We start from the raw sequence: 21409 nt of genomic DNA, 5'->3' as shown, positions 1-21409 counted from the left end.
ACATCTTGGTAGGTGAGAAATATACACCCCTATTCAAGCTACTAAACCTCAAGGTTTCCACTACTCACAGCTGAAAGCATTCCTACCTGAAACACAGATTTAATTTAAAAACCACTGGGTTACAATAATAACAATAGCTATTAATGAGCACTTACTATGTGCCAAGCACTGTTTGAATTTCCATGTTATTAACTCCACAACCCTATGTAGTAGGTACTTTTATTTATTTATCCATCTTACAGGTGAAGACACAAAGGCACACAGAGAAGTGAAGCAATTTGCCCAAGTTCACTTCAGTAGGAAGCAGCGGCTTGAATCCACAGTCTGGCACCACACTCTGTACTCTTTGCCACTGCTCTATCCTGCCTGCCAGGGCAGCCCAGGGTAACTCTCCAAGAACAGTTATCAGAGAACAGTAGAGGAGGGAGGAGGGAGGAGGGAGGAGGAGGAGGAGGAGTAAGAAATCCTGGATCCACTACTTATAACAATGTGACCTGGAGCATATTGCTCCCTTTAAGCCTCAGTTTCCTTAGCTGTAAAGTGGGGGGTGGTAATGGTATCCACCACATAGCATTGGGATGAAGGTTAAATGGGGACAAAAATAGTATGAATCCCTACCTCACAGCACTGTTGTGAGGAATAAGTGGAAGACCTCAACACAGTGCCCAACATATGGTCAATAAACGCTAGCTGTTATCACTTTACAAACAAAAAGAAACCACCACAACGAACACAGGAGCAAATCCTATGCTCAACAACAACGGACAGATATGGACACCTCAGAAATATGACCTAAAGTATTTTACTTTGTGTAGGCTGAAAGTCTCATTTCGTTTTTCTACAATGAATACACATTCCTTGTTTGATGGAAGCCCCTCCACAGCCAGGGCATTTTATACTTCTGGACTCATTCTGAGTCTTCCCATTAACACTGTATTAAGGACTGTTCTCTAAGACAGTCACCTTTCTAAAACAGAGCTATCCAAAAGCTGGAGATTCCAGTCTTTTTACAGGACACAGCACTAAGCCTGTTAATTCCAGTAACTTAGTCAAGGAGAATAAACAAAGAAATGAAAAGGAGAACAGCACTAAAGCATTTTTGCAAGGACACAGTTGTTGTGGCTAAATATACATGAACAGCCTTGAGAAATATTTTCCAGTGCTAAAAACCTAATTTTTAAAATTATCCATTTAAAAAGTAGTTGGGTTTCAGCCTTCAAATTACCATTTAAATTAATTTTGCCTAATGCTCTTGTTTTCAAAGGTACCTATCCTTCAGTTGCCCTTGACCAAGCCGCTACTTCACCACACATAAAGTCAATTATCCACAAGAGGATTGCACATTCCTGAACAGAGGAACCGGCAAATATTTAGTTGGAATTCCACAGCCAGGGATTGCCTGAGGGCTGGGAAAGCCACTAATCTCTGGGGTTCTCTGCAGTGGGGTCTGGCGGAGCCATAGCAAGGACGACAAGACAAGATGACAGGAGCAGAGAAACAGAGATCAAAAGAGCAGGGAAGACGAGAGGGTTTCTTCTTTTAGAGGAAAACAAGCAGCTCACCCAGGAGTCTGGAGACATATATGTGGAAAAACAGCAGTCTCTGGGAGTACAAACTGAGAAAGGTCTCATCAGAGTACATGGTGTTCCCAAGACAGCCATTCCAGGACAGGATAGGGATAGAAGGTGGCAGGAGGGAGCCGCAAACTTTTATTAAGCACCTACTATCATACAAAGTGTATCCAGGGATGCATAAAAATCTTTTCCAAGGAAAGCATATTCTAGTTAGAAAAAACGAAATGCAGGCAGGGCGTGGTGGCTCATGCCTGTAATCTCAGCACTTTGGGAGGCTAGGGGCAGGTGGATCGCTTGAGTCCAGGAGTTCAAGACCAGCCTGGGTGACATGGCGAAACCCGTCTCTACAAAAAACAAAAACAAAAATTAGCTGGGTGTGGTGGAGTGTGCCTGTAGTCCCAGCTATAATACTTGGGAGGCTGAAGTGAGAGGATCATTTGAGCCTGGGAAGCAGAAGTTGCAGTGAGCTGAGATTGCGCCACCGTATTCCAATCTGGGTGACAGAGACCCTGTCTCAAAGGTGGGGGGGGGAAAAGAAAAAAAGGAATGCAACTAGCACTCCTAGCAAAATGAATATAGGGTAGTAAGAAAATATGATGATGCTGCAGATGGAAAAGAATTTAACTTCTAAGTGGAATGTTTTGGCTTTATGTAAGCAAAATGGAAACAAGGTGATTAATTCACAATAGTTAGCTTTAAAATATGTATGCAAAAGTCCAGTACTACCAGGAAAAAAACACCAACCAGGGACCAGAGAAGACGAGGGTCCTAAACGCAACCCAGCTAATAATTGTGTGACCTTATTAACCCTACTAATGACTGTGTGACCATGGACAAAATGAGAAGAATACCTAAGCCACACATAGGCTGGAACACTATTATAACTACTAAAAAACGACAGACACCTACGTGTACCAATCTAGGAGAAGTTGTAAAATATGTAAAACAACATAATGCAAAATTATAGGAATATATAAAATAATATCTACTTGTGATAATAAATCGATAAGATATACAAATGTGCATGTAAGCACCTCGGAGAAACTGGAAGGGTGTGCATCACTGACAGGTTGTGTTTGGGTGCAGGATGGGAAGAGCAGCAGAGTGGGTCTACACTCCTCTACTGTCAGAAGAGCACACAAGATCAGACAGTTTGTGTATGATACATCATGACAATAAAATCAAGGGCCTGTTGAGTTGAGGTTTTTAAAAAATCTTTTTGAAAGAGCAGCAGAGCACTTTCTATACCTGAACTCCTACTCAAACCCCTAACAGGTGAACTGGGTCCATCCCCAAGGAAACTGCCAGGGAGTCACAAAATACAGTTCAGAATCCTACGGTCTGCAGTTTTCAAACTGTTAGTTCATATTCTACTATATTTCATTTCATCTAATAGTCCACCTATTGTAAAACACTGTCATTTTATGTATCACTAAGAAATTTTAAAATGCTGTTAATGATATACTACTGAATTTAAGACATATCCTGATTTGAGAGATGTTGAGATGTAAAACAGATGCATGACTGAGAAGTGATGGAATATGGTATTAAGACAGTTATCAAAATTAGAGACTATGTTCAACATACACTGTTCACATATCATAGTGTGAAATGTTACCATCATTATCTACACTCATTAAGCCACAGTTCAGCTTCTCTAATGAGCCTGTTTCTTGCTGAGTCATTTTCCAGACAAAACATTAAGGGATTGCCCATTGACTAGGTCTAATATCACAAAGCAGCCAGTAGACTACACTCAGGTTAAATTTACCTTTAAATGTTGTTTTAAAAATTGGCTAAGGTACATCATGGATTCCCCCAAACTGCTCAAATCTTGCATGCTGTCATGCAAGCCTCAACAGGGAAGTTCTTCCTCACGCTAAGCAGACACAAAACTGGGATGCGAGGATTCGTAGCCAGGGGTCTCATTTTTGTTTCAAAGCACATCATTTTTATTCCCACCACAACTTAAAGAGTTAGTAACAATCTTTCAATTCCTACTTTCCTCTAAAATATATACCCTTTTCTTCCAATGATATCCTAAGGAAATTAATTTCCCAAATTGACTCTATGCTACTGAAGCATCATTTCCTTTATTAAAACTTGCTAGGGGGGCCGGGTGCAGTGGCTCACGCCTGTAATCCCAGTACTTTGGGAGGCCGAGGCGGGCGGATCACAAGATCAGGAGATCCAGACCATCCTGGCTAACACAGTGAAACCCCGTATCTACTAAAAATACAAAAATTAGCTGGGCGTGGTTGCGGGCACCTGTAGTCCCAGCTACTCGGGAGGCTGAGGGAGGAGAATGGCGTGAACCTGGGAGGCGGAGCTTGCAGTGAGCCGAGATTGCACCACTGCACTCCAGCCTGGGCAATAGAGCAAGACTCTGTCTCAAAAAAAAAAAAACTTGCTAGGAACAGATATTACCAATGTCTCCTTTAGAAGGAACTGGGGGAAACTCCTATTATTGGAAGGCATGGGGGAAAATCATGTTTCAGAAACCACTATATCCTAGCGTACTTTTTGCTAAGAAAAAAAAAAGAGCTTTGAGCCTCTCTTTATATTAAATTATCCAAATTTGGATATTTTTCTTCAAGTGCTAAGGTCAGCTCAAAATGATGTGAAACTGCCTTCTTAACTAATGACTCTGTATTCCAATGACCTTATTCCTGACAATAAGGTGCCCAGAAAAGAATGTTTTAGATATCATCAAACTCCTTTAATTATCTCCTCTATTCATATGCAAAGATTTTTTTGATTCCTAACGATACTTTATAAATCAAGGAAAACACTTAAAAAGGGATGGATCCATATCAAAATGATTAAAGTAAAAATGTGTATCTTACCAAACACCAACAATCGCACAAAGAATGCTAGAATGTGCTGATTGTGTACACTATGCTAGGCACCGGGCTGGCCACTTTACATATTCTACATTCCTTACAACAACAGTTTGTCAAGAAAGGCATTTCATGGCCAGACGCAGTGGCTCACACCTGTAATCCCAGCACTTTGGGAAGGGGAGGAGGGTAGATCACTTGAGGTCAGGAGTTCGAGACCAGCCCGGCCAACATGGTGAAACCCCGTCTCTACTAAAAATACAAGGATTAACTGGGCACGGTGGCGCATGCCTGTAATCCCAGTTATTCAGGAGGCTGAGGCGGGCGGATCACAAGATCACGAGAATCACGCCACTCCACTCCAGCCTGGGTGACAGAGTGAGACTCTGTTTCAAAAAAACAACAAAAAAATGTTATTTCATAATGAGGAAGCCCAGGCTTGGGGACCCAAAGCCTGCTGAATACCAAAACCTGTCTTTTATGCCTTTTACGTTGTGTATTCTCCTATAAAGAGGGTGGACAAAGTGTCTGTCCATGTGAAGATATCACCTTTTCATTCTTTTGAAGGAAATTATATGGAAAAGGCCTATAAAAACACAAGGTTCCACATACACACTGGAATGGACAGAAACATCACATGTGGCAAAGATATGGAACAAATGGAATTCTCACATACTGCTGGTGGGAGGGTACACCAATACAACCATTTTGGAAAACAGTTTGGCAGTATCTACTAATGCGGAACATATGCATACCCTCTGGTTCAGCAATTCCCCTCCTAGATGTACCCAACAGAGATGTAAATATGTGCTCACCAAAACACAACAATGCTCACAATAGCACTATTTATAAAAGAACTGGAAACTACTCAAAGGTTCACTAATACTAGAATGGATACACAAATTGCAGTTATACTATTTAGCCATGAGAATGAATGGCTTAAAAGTACATCCAATAGTATACAAAAGGTTACATAAAAGCACCTAGAAACAACAGTAGATATTGTATGACTCCATTTATGTAAAGTTCAAAAACAGGCAAAATTAATTTATGATACTGGATGTCAAGACAGTGGTTTCCCTTGTTGATAGGGGTAGTGACCAGAAAGGACCACAGAGAGGATTTCTGGGGTGCTGGTAATGTTCTGTTTCCTCATCTGGGTGTGTTCCATTTGTGATGATTGAGTTGTACACTTTTAAAAATTTTTTTTATTTTTTGAGACAGAGTCTCACTGTGTTGCCCAGGCTGGGTGTACAGGCTGGGGTACAGTGGTGCGATCACAGCTCACTGCAGCCCCAACCTTCTGGGTTCAAGTGATCCTCCCACCTGAGGCTCTTGAGTAGCCCAGACTACAGGAGCATGTAACCATGTCCAGCTAATTAAAAAAATTCTTTTTGTAGAGACGGGGTCCCACTATGTTGCCCAGGCTGGTCTCAAACTCCTGGACTCAACTGATCCTCCTGCCTCAGCCTCCCAAAATGCTGGGATTACAGATGTAAGCCACTGCACTCAGCCTGAGTTGCATACTTACGTCTGCACACTTTTCCATATATACGTTATACATCAGGAAAAAAGTTCAAACAACAAACAACAAAATCTGTAAGATTCCAGAAAAGGGCAATTCCCTGGATAATCTGAAGAAAGACCTATATGCATCACTTGCCAACATTTACAAACTATCTACTCTGCCAGGTGTCACAATAGAGAATAGCAAAAGCATAGATAACTCCCTTCCAAGGGGACTTGAGGTCAAGTAAGAAGAGTCTACTAAACAGACTATTCTATTTTTAAGAGAAGAGCAATCAAGAAAGAACATCCCATTATCAATTTATAATTACTTCCAAATCCCAATACAGAACACAACCTATTAACACCATTTAAAAAAGTGAAGTTTATAAAACCATGAGCTGTTCTAATTATTTGCTGAGATTCACAAAGAATTGAGAAAGAAACATTAGGCTGACCAACGATATTATACATTTGTTCTTCGTTCCCAAAGATTCTGATTTCAGTCTGAAATCTTTAAGTCTAAGAAGTATGGGACAGGGTCCTTAATGAGCAATTTCCCAACACAATGACATTGCCATCTATTTATTTGGGGGCTAGTTTAATAAACAAAACCAAACCAAAAACCTTGGTGTTTAAATCAGGAACAAACCAGGAATAGATACCGGATGTGCAGTTACCCTTTGCCAACCTACGTATCCTTGACCTAGACCTCAGTAGAGTAAGAGTCCATAGGCCAACCGTCCTGAGTCTTACCAGCATATTATGTGTCTCTCTGAGCCTCAGTTTTCTTATCTTGATGTGCAAAAAGAATCTTAGCTACTCATGAAATAACTTGAGGAAAAAAAAAAAGATTTATCAGGAAGCACTGATATTACCTGAAAACATCTAGCACTATAATTTTTGTAACATAATTTTTGTAACATAATTTTAAATCTTCACCTCTAAATTACATGAAACTGCTTTTTAAAAGACAATAGGGAATGGCTATTATGGGTCAGGTGCTTTACATTATCACTATCTTCCCCAATAATCTCATTTCAATCAGTAAAGACCCTGAAGGTCTGCAGGGTTAATTAAATAACTTGGACAAAGCCTCAGAACTAGTCACCCTGAACGGGAAAAGCTAGGAAAAAGCCCAGGGCTGTCCTTCCTCAACACCTGGGTGGTAAATGTGTGGCAAGCCCTGGCTCCCTCTGGCACAAGGCAAAAATCACAGATAAAGGGAGACACTCTTTTTTGCTGCTCCTGGATGTAGCCTCAAAATCCCTCTCAGGAAAGATCTCTGGGATACATGAAGGGAAGAAAGAAAAAATGCAAAACAGAGCATGCAGTAGCTAATGTTTGCGTAAGAAGGAATGGGGATAAGCATATACAGTCTCATATACTTGTATAAAGACACTTTGCAAATTTACACAAGAAAGTACTAATAGTGACTACCTATGGGGAAGACAAAGGGAGAAGAGAATAGGGTATTTGGGGACAAGGTGCTTTAATATTTGAATCATACAACCACACTGCATATATATACATATTTATATTTTGAGATGGAGTCTCGCTTTGTCGTCAGGCTGGAGTGCAGTGGCGGGATCTCAGCTCACTGCAACCTCTGACTCCCCTGGTTCAAGCGATTCTCCTGCCTCAGCCTCCCGAGTACCTGGGATTACAGGCACATGCCACCATGCCCAGCTAACTGTTGTATTTTTAGTAGAGACCAGGTTTCACCATGTTGGCCAGGATGGCCTCGATTTCCTGACCTTGTGATCCGCCCTCCTTGGCCTCCCAAAATGCTGGGATTACAGGCGTGAACCACCACACCTGGCCACACTGCTTATATTTTTAAATTTTAAAAAGGGAAAAAAATCTCAACTTAGCACTACTGCCAGTCAATTAACACTGGCAATTAAGAAAAGGGCTACTTAACATAACCATTCTATACACTGTTTCAATATATCCCCAATACTTCAGCTAGCATGAAGTTAACTACAGTCAAATGATTCACTCAACAAGTATTTCCTGAGCATCTACAGTGTTCCAGGGACTCTTCCAGGCACTGGAGATAAAGGAATAAACAAAACAAAGATCCTTATCTTCAATAAGCTTACATTCTAATGGGAGAAAGAGACAATATAAAGACATAAAACATATACTATGGCACACAGAAGGATATGCCAAAAAGAATACAGCAAGAGAAGGGGATATGCAAAGTGTTGAATAAGAAGGGGTTGATTTGGATTTCAGGGCCTTGGAAGGTCTGAGATGGCACTGCGTAAATATTTGAAGGAAGTGAGAGAGACTGCCATGCAGTCCTTTGGGGGAAGAGCATTCCTGGCAGAAGCAACAGGAAGCGCAGAGGACCAGAGGCAGAAGCAGGGCTACCAGGTTTGCTGAAGCAACCTGTAAGGAGCCCATTCAGCTGGCACAGCAAGAGCAATGGGAAAAGCAGCACAAGATGAGCTTGGAGAGGCAACAAGACTAGGTCTGTAGGGACCCACATGTCAAAGTGAAGACTTTGGTTTTCATTCTGTGTGAGATGAGAGTCACTGAAGGGTTCTAAGCAGAGAAGTGACACAATCTAACCTGTCCTTTAAGTTGTGTTCTTGGTGCTGTGTTGAGACTGCAGCAGCGTGCAACAGCAAAAGCACAAAGACCAGAGTGGTCAGCAGCCTCTAAGATGGCCCCAATAACTCCCACCTCCTGGTAGTCAAGCCCTTGCATAATCCTCTCCCCTGGAGTGTAGGCTAGATTTAGTGACTTACTTCTGACCAACAGAGGTGGGATACTACTTTTAAGTTACAGAAAGATGATAGTTTCTGTCTTGGGGGCTCTTTAGCTCTCCCTCGGACCCCTTCCCTCTTGTTCTAGGGGAAGCAAGCTATCATGCTGTGAGCAGCACAATATAGAGGCTCATTTGAAAAGAAAATGATGTCTGCAGCCAAGAGTCAGAGAGGACCTAAGGCTTGCCAACAGCCATATGAATGACCTTGCGAGTAGATGCTTCTTGCATCTAGCCCTGAAATGAGTGCAGCCTTGGCCAATACCCTGATTGCGCCTAGAGACCCTGAGCCAGAAATAACCACTTGTTTTCAACAAACCACGTCTGGAGTAATCTGTTACAGGGCAATAACAACAGTTAGGAGGCCAATTCAATAATCCAAGCAAGAGATGACAGTGATTTGTACCAGAGTGTTAAAAATGGAGGCAGTGAGAAGTGGTTGGATTCTGGGTATATTTTAAGGCAGGGTTAACTGGATTTGTCAACATGCGAAAGAGACCAGGTGTGAAATGGGCAAGATGGAGAGGACAAAAGTGAGGCTGAGGTGTCTGATTTGAGCAAGTGAAAAACTGGAACTGCCATTTATAAAGATAGCGAACTCTGTGAGAAGAGAAGGAGGATAGGGAAGGAGTTGCTATCATGACTCAATTCTGGACATACTTAACCTGTGATGGCAACGAGACATACAAGCAGTGCCAAGAAGACAACTAGATAAATTAACACTGGCTAGATAAATTAACTAGATAAATTAGCACTAAGGTTCAAGGCTGCAGGCGTAAATCTGAAACTCTTTGACATAGAGATGATAGGTATTTAAAGCCCCAAGCCCAGATGAAATCACAGGACAGTGACTGAGAGAGAAACTGAAGAGGTCAAGGACTGAGCCCTGGGACACTCAAACCTATAGAGGTCAGGGAATTTGAGGAAAGCTCAGCAAAGGAGACTGAGTAGAAGCAGGCAGACATGTTGGAGAAGTCCAGGCAAATGTGGCATCCTAAAAGCTAAGTGAAGAAAGTGTTTCAAGAGGAAGACAGTGATCCACTGTGCCAAAAACACTAGTCAAGTAGACAAGCATTCTTTGACTTCATGTTTTTATTAAGAGTAGTTTATCTTTTGCATTCAAGCTACCTCGCTTTCTTGAGTAAAGTCGAGGGCGTCTTCTCCTGACGCCAGCAGTGTGTGCAGAATTCGCTGTTTCACTTGCTCCCACTCGACCAACATTGACTCTCGATGGTACTCCTCAGCCATGCCGAAGGTCTGTCAGAAAGGAACAGAGCACAATGACCCTCAGGAAAAAAAACAAAAACAAAAAAACCTGGTTTCTTTTAAGATCCAACAGAAACCTAAAGCCCTCCAGACCGACCACTTCTCCACAGGTAGAGAAAAAGCAATCTACTTTAAAAATTATCTTTAAAGAATTTACTGGCTGAGCGTGGTGGTTTACAACTGTAATCCCAGCATTTTGGGAAGCCAAGGCAGGCAGGTTGCTTGAGCTCAGGTGTTCGAGAGCAGCCTAGGCAACATGGCAAAACCCTCTCTACAAAAAATTAGCTGGGCACAGTGGGGTGCACCTATAGTTCCAGCTACTTGGGAGGCTGAGGTGGGAGGATCACTTGAGCCCAGGAAGTCGAGGCTGCAGTGAGCTGTGATCGCAACATGCACTCCCTCCTGGGTGACAGAGCAAAACCCTGTCCCAAAACAAAACAAACTGCACTCCAACCTGGGCAACAGAGCAAGACCTTGTCTCCAAAGAAAAAATTAAATAAACTTGCTGACAACTGTTTGCAACATACCCTATTTCACTGAGTAGCTGGGATTACAGGTGTCCGCCACCATGCCTAGCTAATTTATATATTTTTAGTAGAGATGGGGTTTCACCATGTTGGCCAGGCTGGTCTCAAACTCCTGACCTCAGGTGATCTGCCCACCTCGGCCTCCCAAAATGCTGGGATTACAGGTGTGAGCCACGGTGCCCAGCCCATATAAACCATTTTAAAGTGTCTAGTTCAGTGGTATTAAGTACATTCTCACTGTTGTGCAACCATCACCACCATCTCTTAGCTCCTGGCAACCACCACTCTACTTTCTGTTTTTGTGAATTTGACTACTCAAGGTACCTCACATAAATGGAATCATACAGTATTTGTCTTTTTGTGAGTGAAATGGGCCAGAGACAATCAGCATAATGTCTTTAAGAGTTGTAGCAAGTCAGAATTTCCTTTCTTTTTAAAGCTGAAAAATATTCCATTGTATGAATATACCATTTTCTTTATCCATTCATTCACTGATGGACACCCGAGTTGCTTCCACTTCTTGGCTTTTGTGAATAATACTATAAACGTGGGTGTACAAATATCCCTGCTTTCAATTCTTCTGGGTATATACTCAGAAGTGGAACTGCATGGTAATTTTATTTTTAATTTTGTGAGGAACCTCCATACTATTTCCATAGAGGCTGTACCACTTCACATTCCTACCTGCAGTACACAAGGTTTTCAATTTCTCTACATCCTCACCAACACTTAATAACGTTTTTTTCTGGCCACACATGGTGGCTCATCCCTGTAATCCCTGCACTTTTGGAGGCCAAGGCAGGTAGATCACTTGAGGTCAGGAGTTCAAGACCACCCTGGTCAACATGGTGAAAACCTACTACTACTAAAAATACAAAAATCAGCTGGGTGTGGTGGTGCATGCCTGTAATCCCAGCTACTTGGGAGGCTGCGACATGAGAATCACTTGAACCCAGGAGGCAGAGGTTGCAGTGAGCTGTGATTGCACCACTGCACTCCAGCCTAGGCAACAGAGCAAGACTGTCACAGAAAACAAAAACATAAAAACCATATATATATATATATATATATATATATATATATATATATATATATTTCTCTTCTGTTTTTGCTTGTAACCATCCTAAAGGGTGTAAAGTGGTATCTCACTGTGGTTTTATGTTCCCCTAATGACTAGTGATGTTGAGCATCTTTCCATGTGTTTACTAATATAAACATCTTTATAAAAGCTCTGAAATTAGATTGTATATCATAGCAGTAATTTTTCTTTGTAGCATATAAAATAATGATGGATTATAAAATCAATAGTATCTTACGATATAATAAACATCCAAGAAAAGAAAAAAAAAGTTTCTCCCAGTGTTTTATATTATTATTATTATATATTTTTTTCTGTTGCCCAGGCTGGAGTGCAGTGGAACGATCTCAGCTCACTGCAAACTCCGCCTCCTGAGTTCATGCCATCTTCCCACCTCAGCCTCCCAAGTAGCTAGGATTACAAGCATGCACCACCACACCTGGCTAACTTTTGTATTAAGACTTTTAGTAGAGACAGAGTTTCACCATGTTGGCCAGGCTGGTCTCAAACTCCTGACCTCAAGTGATCCGACCACCTTGGCCTCCCAAAGTGCTGGGATGAGAGGCGTGAACCATTGCACTCGGCCCCAGTGATTTTATTTTATTTTTTAAAGAAACACTAATATTTTCATAGAAGGAAGTAAACCAGCAAAAGAAAAATAGCCTTCTGGGATTAAACTGCCTAGCAGTCTACTCAAAGTTACTGAAAAGCCACTGTCTACTAGTAGTTGCAAGTAGCTGCCAAAATAAAGGCATTCAGAAGGAAAAGAAAAAAGAAAGGAAATCTGGGGAGGGGGCAGGAGAGGGAATAAGGAAGATGACAAAAAAAAAAAAAATCTGAGAATTAAAACAACACAGATATATTGAATTATGACCATTCTCAGCCTATTATTCTTCAACTGGCAGACCAGGTTTCCCATCAGCTTAAGCCTTTTCAAAAAGCCATTTCATTTACATTCAGATTGGCATCTAATTAGGCAACAATAAGGGAATGAGTATTAGCAATGCCTGCTTTATTATTGGCAACACAGATAATTTATACTGATAATATTGATATGCATGAGCTTTGGGGAACTGTTAGAAAAATCACATACATATACTCTTCCTACAGTTGGGACATTTCGAATTAGACCAATATTTATTAAAATGTGAAAAAAGGACATCAGACATACACATACACAGACACATGATTAGGAAGAAGGCTGGTGCATTGCTGGACCTTTTTCTAATACATATTCTGCAGACACAGGAGAAACGATAATCACAAACTTTAAAAACAGTCTTCCAACTGGTTTTTTTCTTCTCACTGAGAGTCAGGCAGAATGGACCATTCCAGTCAGTTAGCCTGAGCTGAAAAATACCCAGAGAAAAACCTTTGCTTCTTGCTCACACCAGTAAACTTAAACATGAAAGTTATGCATTTTAAATCAAGAGAAGTATGATGGAACATAAAGGTGGGGTGGAGGGGAAGAGATAATTTTCTTAGAAGTTGTCCAGAAAGAATAGACAAGTGTGAGCCACAATTTTGTCTAAAACTTTCCCACATAGTGGTCAAACCAACTGCCTCCTCAGCCTCTAGCCTCTCCCAGCAAGGTCAAATGGAGGACCAGGTGGCAAGAGGATCAGGTAGGGTAGAAGGAGGCAGGGGAAGGTTGATACATTATACAGCCTACCGAGCTGCAACACGAAGTGAGGTGAGCGCACCACAAAGTGTAGTAAGTCTTTTTCTTAAGGACAAGACCTCTGGCTAACAGTGGCAGAGTAGCAAAGGCAATTAAAGAAAACAGACAATATACCACCCACAGAAACTGCTGAAGAGGACAGTGGAGACAGACTTTCAGCATCAGGTAAGGGTCAGAATGACGACAGTAGGAATTAACCATTCCCTGTTAATTGGGCTGCCTGCCTGTGTGCCAAGAACTCCTGCTTAGTACTTTGAAAGTGCTTTGAAAACTATCAGCTTTCTGGGTTCAAATCCTCAGATGTATCTGAAAGTATGCCAGGCTACTCATTTAGAAACACCCTCATAACCTGAATGAACACTGCTGTAGTTCTATTTACCATTAGTGTGATAAGGAGTTTCAAATAAAAATAAATGCCCCAGGCAGGCAAATTGCTTGAGGTCAGGAGTTTGAGACCAGCCTGGCCAACGAGGTGAAACTCCATCTCTACTAAAAATACAAAAATTAGCTGGGCGTGGTGGCTGACACCTGTAATCCCAGCTAACTCGGGAGGCTGAGGCAGGAGAATCACTTGAACCCTGGAGATGGAGGTTGCAGTGAGCCGAGATCACACCATTACACTCCAGCCTGGGTGACAGAGCAAGGCCCTGTCTCAAAAAATAAATAAATGATCCAATATCAAAATTCTCTTCCCTTAATTGCATCACTCCCAGCTAATCTTAATTACATTAGAGGTAATGGAACATTCAATCTGTGGGTTAATCAGGGATGATTAGTCACCCATCTGTCCCATTCCAACCTATTCTGTTTATATCCACATCTGAACCACTGAACTAAAGTGTAAAGAAGAATGCTAACTAGAGGAACTAAGGAGACAGAATCAACAGAACTGCTCAACTAACAACTAAGAGAAGAGGAAGGCAGTGAGAGTCTAAGGTGAGGTGGGAAGCAGTGTTAAGAAGAAACCCAAGGGAAAAGAAAAAGGATAAACGAAGAGTACGGAGAAATCTAAAAATTAAAAGGAAGGCAAAAACAAACCACAAAAAATGACAAAACAGTGGAGAAACTATTACAAATTAAATCTGAATCTTTCAAGTTACTATGTGTGGAAAATATTTCTCTTTGAACACAAGAAAAAAAGCATGGAAAGAATTGGGCAGCTGAATTAAGAGCAGGGGGGGAGCATTTGAACCCCATTTTCATAAAGGGAAGAGGGCAATATGCTTTGACTTCACACCCGTTTATTACTGCACTGTTGCTGGCTTTTAGAAACACTGCATATGTTCTGATAATGTTGTTCCGTTTTTGCTGGGATGTGCCAAATGGGGAAAGACAGGACACACTTGTGGTTTTGTAGCTTGTTTTCTTGGCATTTCAGCAGGACACTGGCAAGTTATTCAAACATAAAACAGTCACAAAAATACCAGAAAGTTGCTCACTTTTTGTGTGAAAATGGTTCTTGCTCAGTGGCAGTTTCCTGGTGTCCAGACAGGTCAAAGGTCTCCCCCTAGGCTGGCTCCCAACACTGGAATGCCTCCCTCACAAACACATATGCACACATTTTGCACTGTGGTATGTCACCTAAATGTTTTGGCTGGCTGCAAATTCAGTCTCAGTATGGCACAATGTTCAGAGACTGCCAATTCCAGAAACACGTTCTACGGGGTAAATGGACTAATAAAGCTTGGTAGCATTCAACAATCCTAATTTAATTTCATTGGTCCTTTACAGCAGGAGAATCAATGCTGGTAACTCACTTAATGTGTGAACCAAAAGAAAATCCTTTTAAAAATATTTTCAGATCTGAATCAAGTGAATTTCTCTCTATCTGTGACTAAGTACTATCACCAACAATATAATTAATGAAATTTTGGGAATTTTATTTATTTTTTTGAGACAGAGTCTCGCTCTGTCGCCCTGGCTGGAATGCAGTGGCACGATCTCAGCTCACTGCAACCTCTGCCTCCCAGGTTCAAGCGATTCTCCTGCCTCAGCCCCTTGAGTAGCTGGGACTACAGGTGTGCACCACCACACCTGGCTAATTTTTGTATTTTTAGTAGAGACAGGGTTTTGCCATGTTGGCTGGGCTGGTCTCGAACTCCTGACCTCAAGTGATCCACCTGCCTTGTCCTCCCAAATTGCTGGGATTACAGGCATGAGCCACTGCACATGATGGGAATTTTATTTTGATAATGAAACATATCAGTCATTTAAATAATGAGCCCTATTTCACCTCAGTACTACTGAGACATGTTCACCTTCACAGAATATTTTAATAAAGCACACTGAGAAGCAGCACTTTTTTCACTTTATTATTTTTGAACTACACGACTAATGAATAAATTTCATTGGATATAAGAACTAAATAAGTAAACAGCAAAACAGAGGTCTCACTTCAAGCCTACTCCCTTTGCAGAAAGGGCTACTGCTAGCTGATGGGATGTACCCTGCCAGCCTCCTTCCTGGGGAAAGCTGCACTTCTATAACCAATTCCACAGGACAACTAGCCTTTCTTCTCTCTCACCATAAGGCCCCAAGGGCCCAAACATCTCTTTCACTATAATGGGATGTTATAGAAAGATTTTGATATTTGGATCCTTGTCAGAAATAAACAGAGATAACTCACATGTAAATAAACAATCTTTGAGTATCTTGCACGACTGCTTGTTGCAGAATATTGTTGCACATATAATGGCTGCTCTTAGGTGAACTTATTTACCATCTTTTCAAGCATGGAGCTAGTTTTGTGTGTGTGTGTGTGTGTGTGTGTGTGTGTGTGTGTGTTTGAACTTGGAGAAATTGTTAATATAAAAGGTGGTCCACTCAATACTGCGTAATAAAAGGAAAATAAGTTGAAGGAAACTGTCAGCGATCACAGCTGCTTTTCTGAACTGCTGATTCAGTAGAAACCACAATACCATTTATACAATAACAATGAAACCAATAATTTTCTGGTCTTTCCATTTTAAGATTAATTTAATGGTTAATTGTCCAGTCCAGTGTCTCAGATGCATTGCAGTCACTAAATACATACAGAGTTATAAAGCATGGTATTCTTCTCAAAAAATGGTTCCTGTAGAACTCTCTCTGTAGGAGAGAACTGGGCATGTGAGAGATTCCAGCTTCCAGATCCTACACTACACTCCCCTAGTATATACTGCTGCCCCCATCCGGTTTTTTTTTTTTTTTTTTTTTTTTGAGACAGGATCTCACTCCTCATTCTGTCCCCCAGGACAGAGTGCAGTGGTGTGACTCGGCTCACTGCAGCCTCTACCTCCCAGGTTCAAGCAACCCTCCCACAGCCACCAGAGTAGCTGCAACCACAGACGCGTGCCACCATTCTTAGCTAATTTTTTGCATTTTTTGTAAAGATGGGGTCTCGCTATGTTGCCTAGGCTGATCTTGAATTCCTGGGCTCAAGCGAACCTCCTATATCCGCCTCCCAAAGTGTTAGGATTACAGGTGTGAGCCACCACGCCCAACCCTCTTGCCCTCATCTGTATACATCTACATTTTGGTTAATTTTCTTACCCTCTTCCGGGACTCTTCAATGGCAGACAGCAGGGCATTGTCCTTCTCATTCTTCAGGAAGCCCTACAAATGGGGGAAAAATTAACACAACTTAAAACTAACTTTCAAAAAATCAAAAGTATACTGAGAGACAAACAATAACCATAATGGCATCTAGTACGCTACCTACCTCCACCTCACAAAACTCTCCCAACTTGAAAACATCAAAATAGTTGACTTTTACAGATGTTTCTTAGTTTCTTCCATTCTGGGAGCACATGATGACTGTTAGAAAGTAAAGTTCCCATGAAACAATAGTGTGGGGTTCTATATCCCGTAAACATGTAAAAAGTGGAAAATCAAGACTGTCCTTCAAAATTCCTAAATGGCTTATATTGCAGATACAGCCTTGGTGATGGAGCTAGTCACAGTTCCTCTAACTGTTCCTTAGTCTATATTTCTCTGTTGGTTTATATTAATTTCTTTCTAACATTGAGGACATCATCATTGCCCATTTGTCTGTGTGCTTTTCGCTTGTTGGCCAATGTCTGGGAAATTCTAAAAATCCTTTCTTTACACATTTCTTCCAGGGTTTTGCCATGTGCTCTGTCTGTTTCAGGTCTGGTCCACTGCTCGTTTAATATAGGTAGGGTGAAAAGACAGCCTACAAGTCTAGTTTAATATAAACAGGTTAAATGCCTGCAAAACGCAACTACACAGTAACACAATGGCCAAAAGGATAGGCTTTGAAATTTGGCAGTTTCAAATCCTAGTGTCTCCATTTACTACTAGTAGCAGGACTTTAGCCAGGTCACCCAAACTCCCTAAACCTCAGCTTACTTGTTTGTAAAAAAATAAGATAATGTAATCAAGTTATTGACCCAAGGCTCAATATATGTAGCTCTGTTATTAGAATCGATTAGATTTAGATCTGTTGGTGACTTCTATTAACGAAAGAGATGCCCAGGATGATCTCTTTGCTGCTGTTCATTGTCCTTATTTGCTTCAGCCGAGATCCAATAGGAAAAGGGCTGAGACACTATTCTGACAGCCACAGTTGCAGACAGACAGATATATAGACTGCACTTCCCTGCCAACACCTTGCTCTTCATACAAGGGGGCAGTTTCTTTTCCATAGCTTGGGCTGGTTGGGGGCTGAGTAGGAACAAGGAAGATGACCCATCAATTGACATGTAGAGATCAAAGTCTTAGTTGTAATATGAAGAACTCAAGTTACCTTACAAATCAGATCCACCTACACTCCAATGCAAGGTACAAGCATGCCACTACTGGTGCATTTATACATGTCTAAATCGCTCTGTCACCCAGGCTGGAGTGCAGCGGCACAATCTCGGCTCACTGTAAACTGCCTCCTAAGTTCAAGCGATCCTCCTGCTCAGTCTCTCAAGTAGCTGGGATTACAAGCGTGCACCACCACACCCGGCTAGTTTTTGTATTTTTAGTACAGACAGGGTTTCACCATGTTGGCCATGATGAGGTCAACATCTTGGCTCGACCGCAAGTGATCTGGCTCCCAAAGTGCTTGGATTACTGGCGTAAGCCACTGCACCCAGCCTTGTGTTTTGGCTTTTTTTTTTTTTGAGACAGAGTCTCGCTCTGTTGCCAGGCTGTAGTGCAGTGGTGCCATCTCTGCTCACTGCAACTTCTGCCTCCTGGGATCAAGCGATTCTCTGGCCTCAGCCTCCCAAGTAGCTGGGACTACAGGCGCATGCCACCATGCCCAGCTAATTTTTGTATTCTTAGTAGAGACGGGATTTCACCATTTTGGCCAGGATGATCTCAATCTCTTGAACTCGTGGTCCACCCGCCTTGGCTTCCCAAAATGCTAGGATTACAGGTGTGAGCCACCGTGCCCAGCTGTTTTTGCTTTTTAAAGAAACTTTGGGAAAACGTAATACAAAGTAGAATTTGGCAAAAGTTTTTAAAATGACAAGCTAAATTAAAACACCATCATTTTCTTGCATTGGAAACTTACTGTTACAGTTAGTTTTTGATCATTGTAATTTAACAACTGTAATGTTTTAGTACACAGTCATGCATCACTTAATAACAGGGATACATTCTGAGAAAGCCTCCTACTAGGTGATTTCATCGTTGTATGAACATCATAGAATATACTTACACAAACCTAGATGGTATAGCCTACTACACCAAGCTACATATGGTATAACTTGTTGCTCCCAGGCTACCAACCTGTACAGCACGTTACTGTACTGAATACTACAGGCAATTGTAACATAATGGTAAGTATTTGTATATCTAATTATAGAAAAGGTACAACAAAAATATGGTATTGTAATCTTATGGGATCACTGTTGTATATTTGGGTCTGTTCTTGACCAAAACATCATTATGTGGCACTTTAGTGTATTCTGTTCAGTCTTTTTAAGAAGGTGGGGGAGGTGGGTTGGGAGGCAGGATAATACTGGGGATGTACATTTAAATAAAACATTACTAATTATAGATTTCCCAAATTCCTTACATATTGGCCTAAGACTCCCCAACACGTGCTGTCACGCCCCAAAACCTGGGCAGTGCACTGGGATGGACAGGGACAATGACCAGGAGCCCAGGAAATAGTTCCCTCTTAAAGACTCCATGGCCAAGCGTGGTGGCTCACGCCTGTAATCTCAGCACTTTGGGAGTCCAAGGTGGGTGGATCACTTGAGGTCAAGAGTTCGAGACCATCCTGGCCAACATGGTGAAACCCTGTCTCTACTAAAACTACAAAAATGAGCCAGCCGTGGTGGCAGGCACCTATAATCCCAGCTACTTGGGAGGCTAAGGTAGGAGAATCGCTTGAACCAGGGAGGCAGAGGTTGCAGCGAGCTGAGATCGCACCACTGCACTTTAGCCTGGGTAACAGAGACTCCGCCTCAAAAAATAAAAATAAAAATAAAAATAAGACTCCTCCAGCATAGCCTCTCAGGCAGCTCTGAGGACACAACACGAAGACTCTCCAAATACATATACTGATAACTGGGGTGGAATGGGGAATGGCATTGGTCATTTGCCTAATAATGTAATGACATCAATAAACCAGAGCACATGAAGCTAGGAACCCACATGGTCCATTCAGAAGGGTGCGGCAGCTTGTCACCACCTACCTGCTTTTGGCCATCACAGGGGACCCAGACATAAAACAATGGCAGATTTTAATGGGCCTTGTTTGTACCTTTCATAGCAAATGATTATGTCAAGTCAACAAACCTTTAGTATAAATACATTTTCAATAGTGGTCTCCAATGTGGCTAAAGCTAAAGGCTTTAGTGTCACAGTCCATAAACAAAGCTATGAAACTATTATCAATGACTAATGCTCCCAAACAATGAGTAGGCATGAATTGTGCTCTGTGGCACCTTTTTGTGGCTGCCTGCCTCTATGCTGCTGACTGTCCAAACAAGCTACGCTTGGGGGTAGTGGGGGAGGGGAGGGGATTACCACTGCCTCACAAAGCCTGGTCTAATATTTTCTTTTTGGTTATGGGGAGGGGAGGGACCTGGATTAAGTCTGATGTTCTGTCACATTCCTTCTCTGGGCTTTCTCTGTTCTTTCCAGTCAATGACCAGCCCATCCCATTCTTTTAATGGCACCCATGTTCATATCTCTCTCTCTCTCACACACACACACACACTCTCACACACTTACAACACAAATGCAAAGCAATGACCAGACGCGTTTGTTGAAAAGCAAAATAATATTCTGCAAGAAATGCAATTCCCAAATTTCTGAGAGATAAAATTTCAAGTAAGAATGAAACAGAAGAAAAAAAAGACATTATTGCTTTGGGATAGATTACTCCGGTCTTTAAAATATTTACTATAAAGCTACATTTTACAACTCTTGATAAATGAAGCATGTGTGTGAGTCAAACCTCACCCACATATAAACAAAGACCATTAACCATTACATACTTCAAAAACTGGACACTAAGCACAAACTGAGCTCACAAAATTGATTTTGAATTTTAATTTTTCATCCTTTCTAAAATGAAGTGCTAAATAGGTTATACATCATATTTTATTTTAAAAAAACACACTAGTGGTCTGTCTTTTCAAAACAATTTTTTGAGTAACATATATACATATATATATATTTATTTATTTATTTATTTTTATTTATTTTTTTGAGACGGAGTCTCGCTCTGCCGCACAGGCTAGAGTGCAGTGGCACGATCTTGGCTCACTGCACCTCCGCCTCCCGGGTTCAAGTCATTCCTCTGCCTCCGCCTCCCGAGTAGCTGGGACTATGGGCATGCGCCATCACACCCGACTAATTTTTGTATTTTTAGTAGAGACAGGGTGTCATCATATTGGTCAGGCTGGTCGTGAACTCCTGACCTCATGATCTGCCCACCTCAGCCTCCCAAAGTATAAAACAGTAACTTAAACACCAGAATACTGCTAGGATCTGTGTGCCATCTAGTGGCAGTTAGTTTCTTTCAAAGAACCCACAACTCAAGGAAAAGTAACAGCCCACTGGAATTAAAGAACTAAAAAGTTAGGCAGAACCATACCTGCCTCAGTCCAGGTGCCCCACAGATCTCCTGACTTCCCTTTCCTACCCACGTGTTTCCTTTCCCTCCAAACTCCTCCTCCTGTGAGATGCCTCTCATGCCTCACCCAGGAGA

General features: G+C 41.7%; 1 protein-coding gene across 2 annotated transcripts in view; it reads right to left on the bottom strand.

The window, feature by feature from the left end:
- The window catches only part of NUP93 (nucleoporin 93), a 112479-nt gene that overhangs the window by 29138 nt on the left and 61932 nt on the right, over window positions 1–21409 (bottom strand). For both annotated transcript variants that reach the window (XM_007993382.3, XM_007993383.3), the window contains exons 4-5: window positions 16780–16842; window positions 9825–9953 (exon numbers count right to left, since the gene is read on the bottom strand). In XM_007993382.3, the coding sequence (XP_007991573.3) occupies window positions 9825–9953; window positions 16780–16842 (192 nt within the window). The remainder of the gene's footprint in view (window positions 1–9824; window positions 9954–16779; window positions 16843–21409) is intronic.

The sequence above is a fragment of the Chlorocebus sabaeus genome, chromosome 5 (assembly GCF_047675955.1).
Source record: "Chlorocebus sabaeus isolate Y175 chromosome 5, mChlSab1.0.hap1, whole genome shotgun sequence".
Lineage (NCBI taxonomy): Eukaryota > Metazoa > Chordata > Mammalia > Primates > Cercopithecidae > Chlorocebus > Chlorocebus sabaeus.
This window is presented reverse-complemented; position numbering and strand designations above follow the sequence as displayed.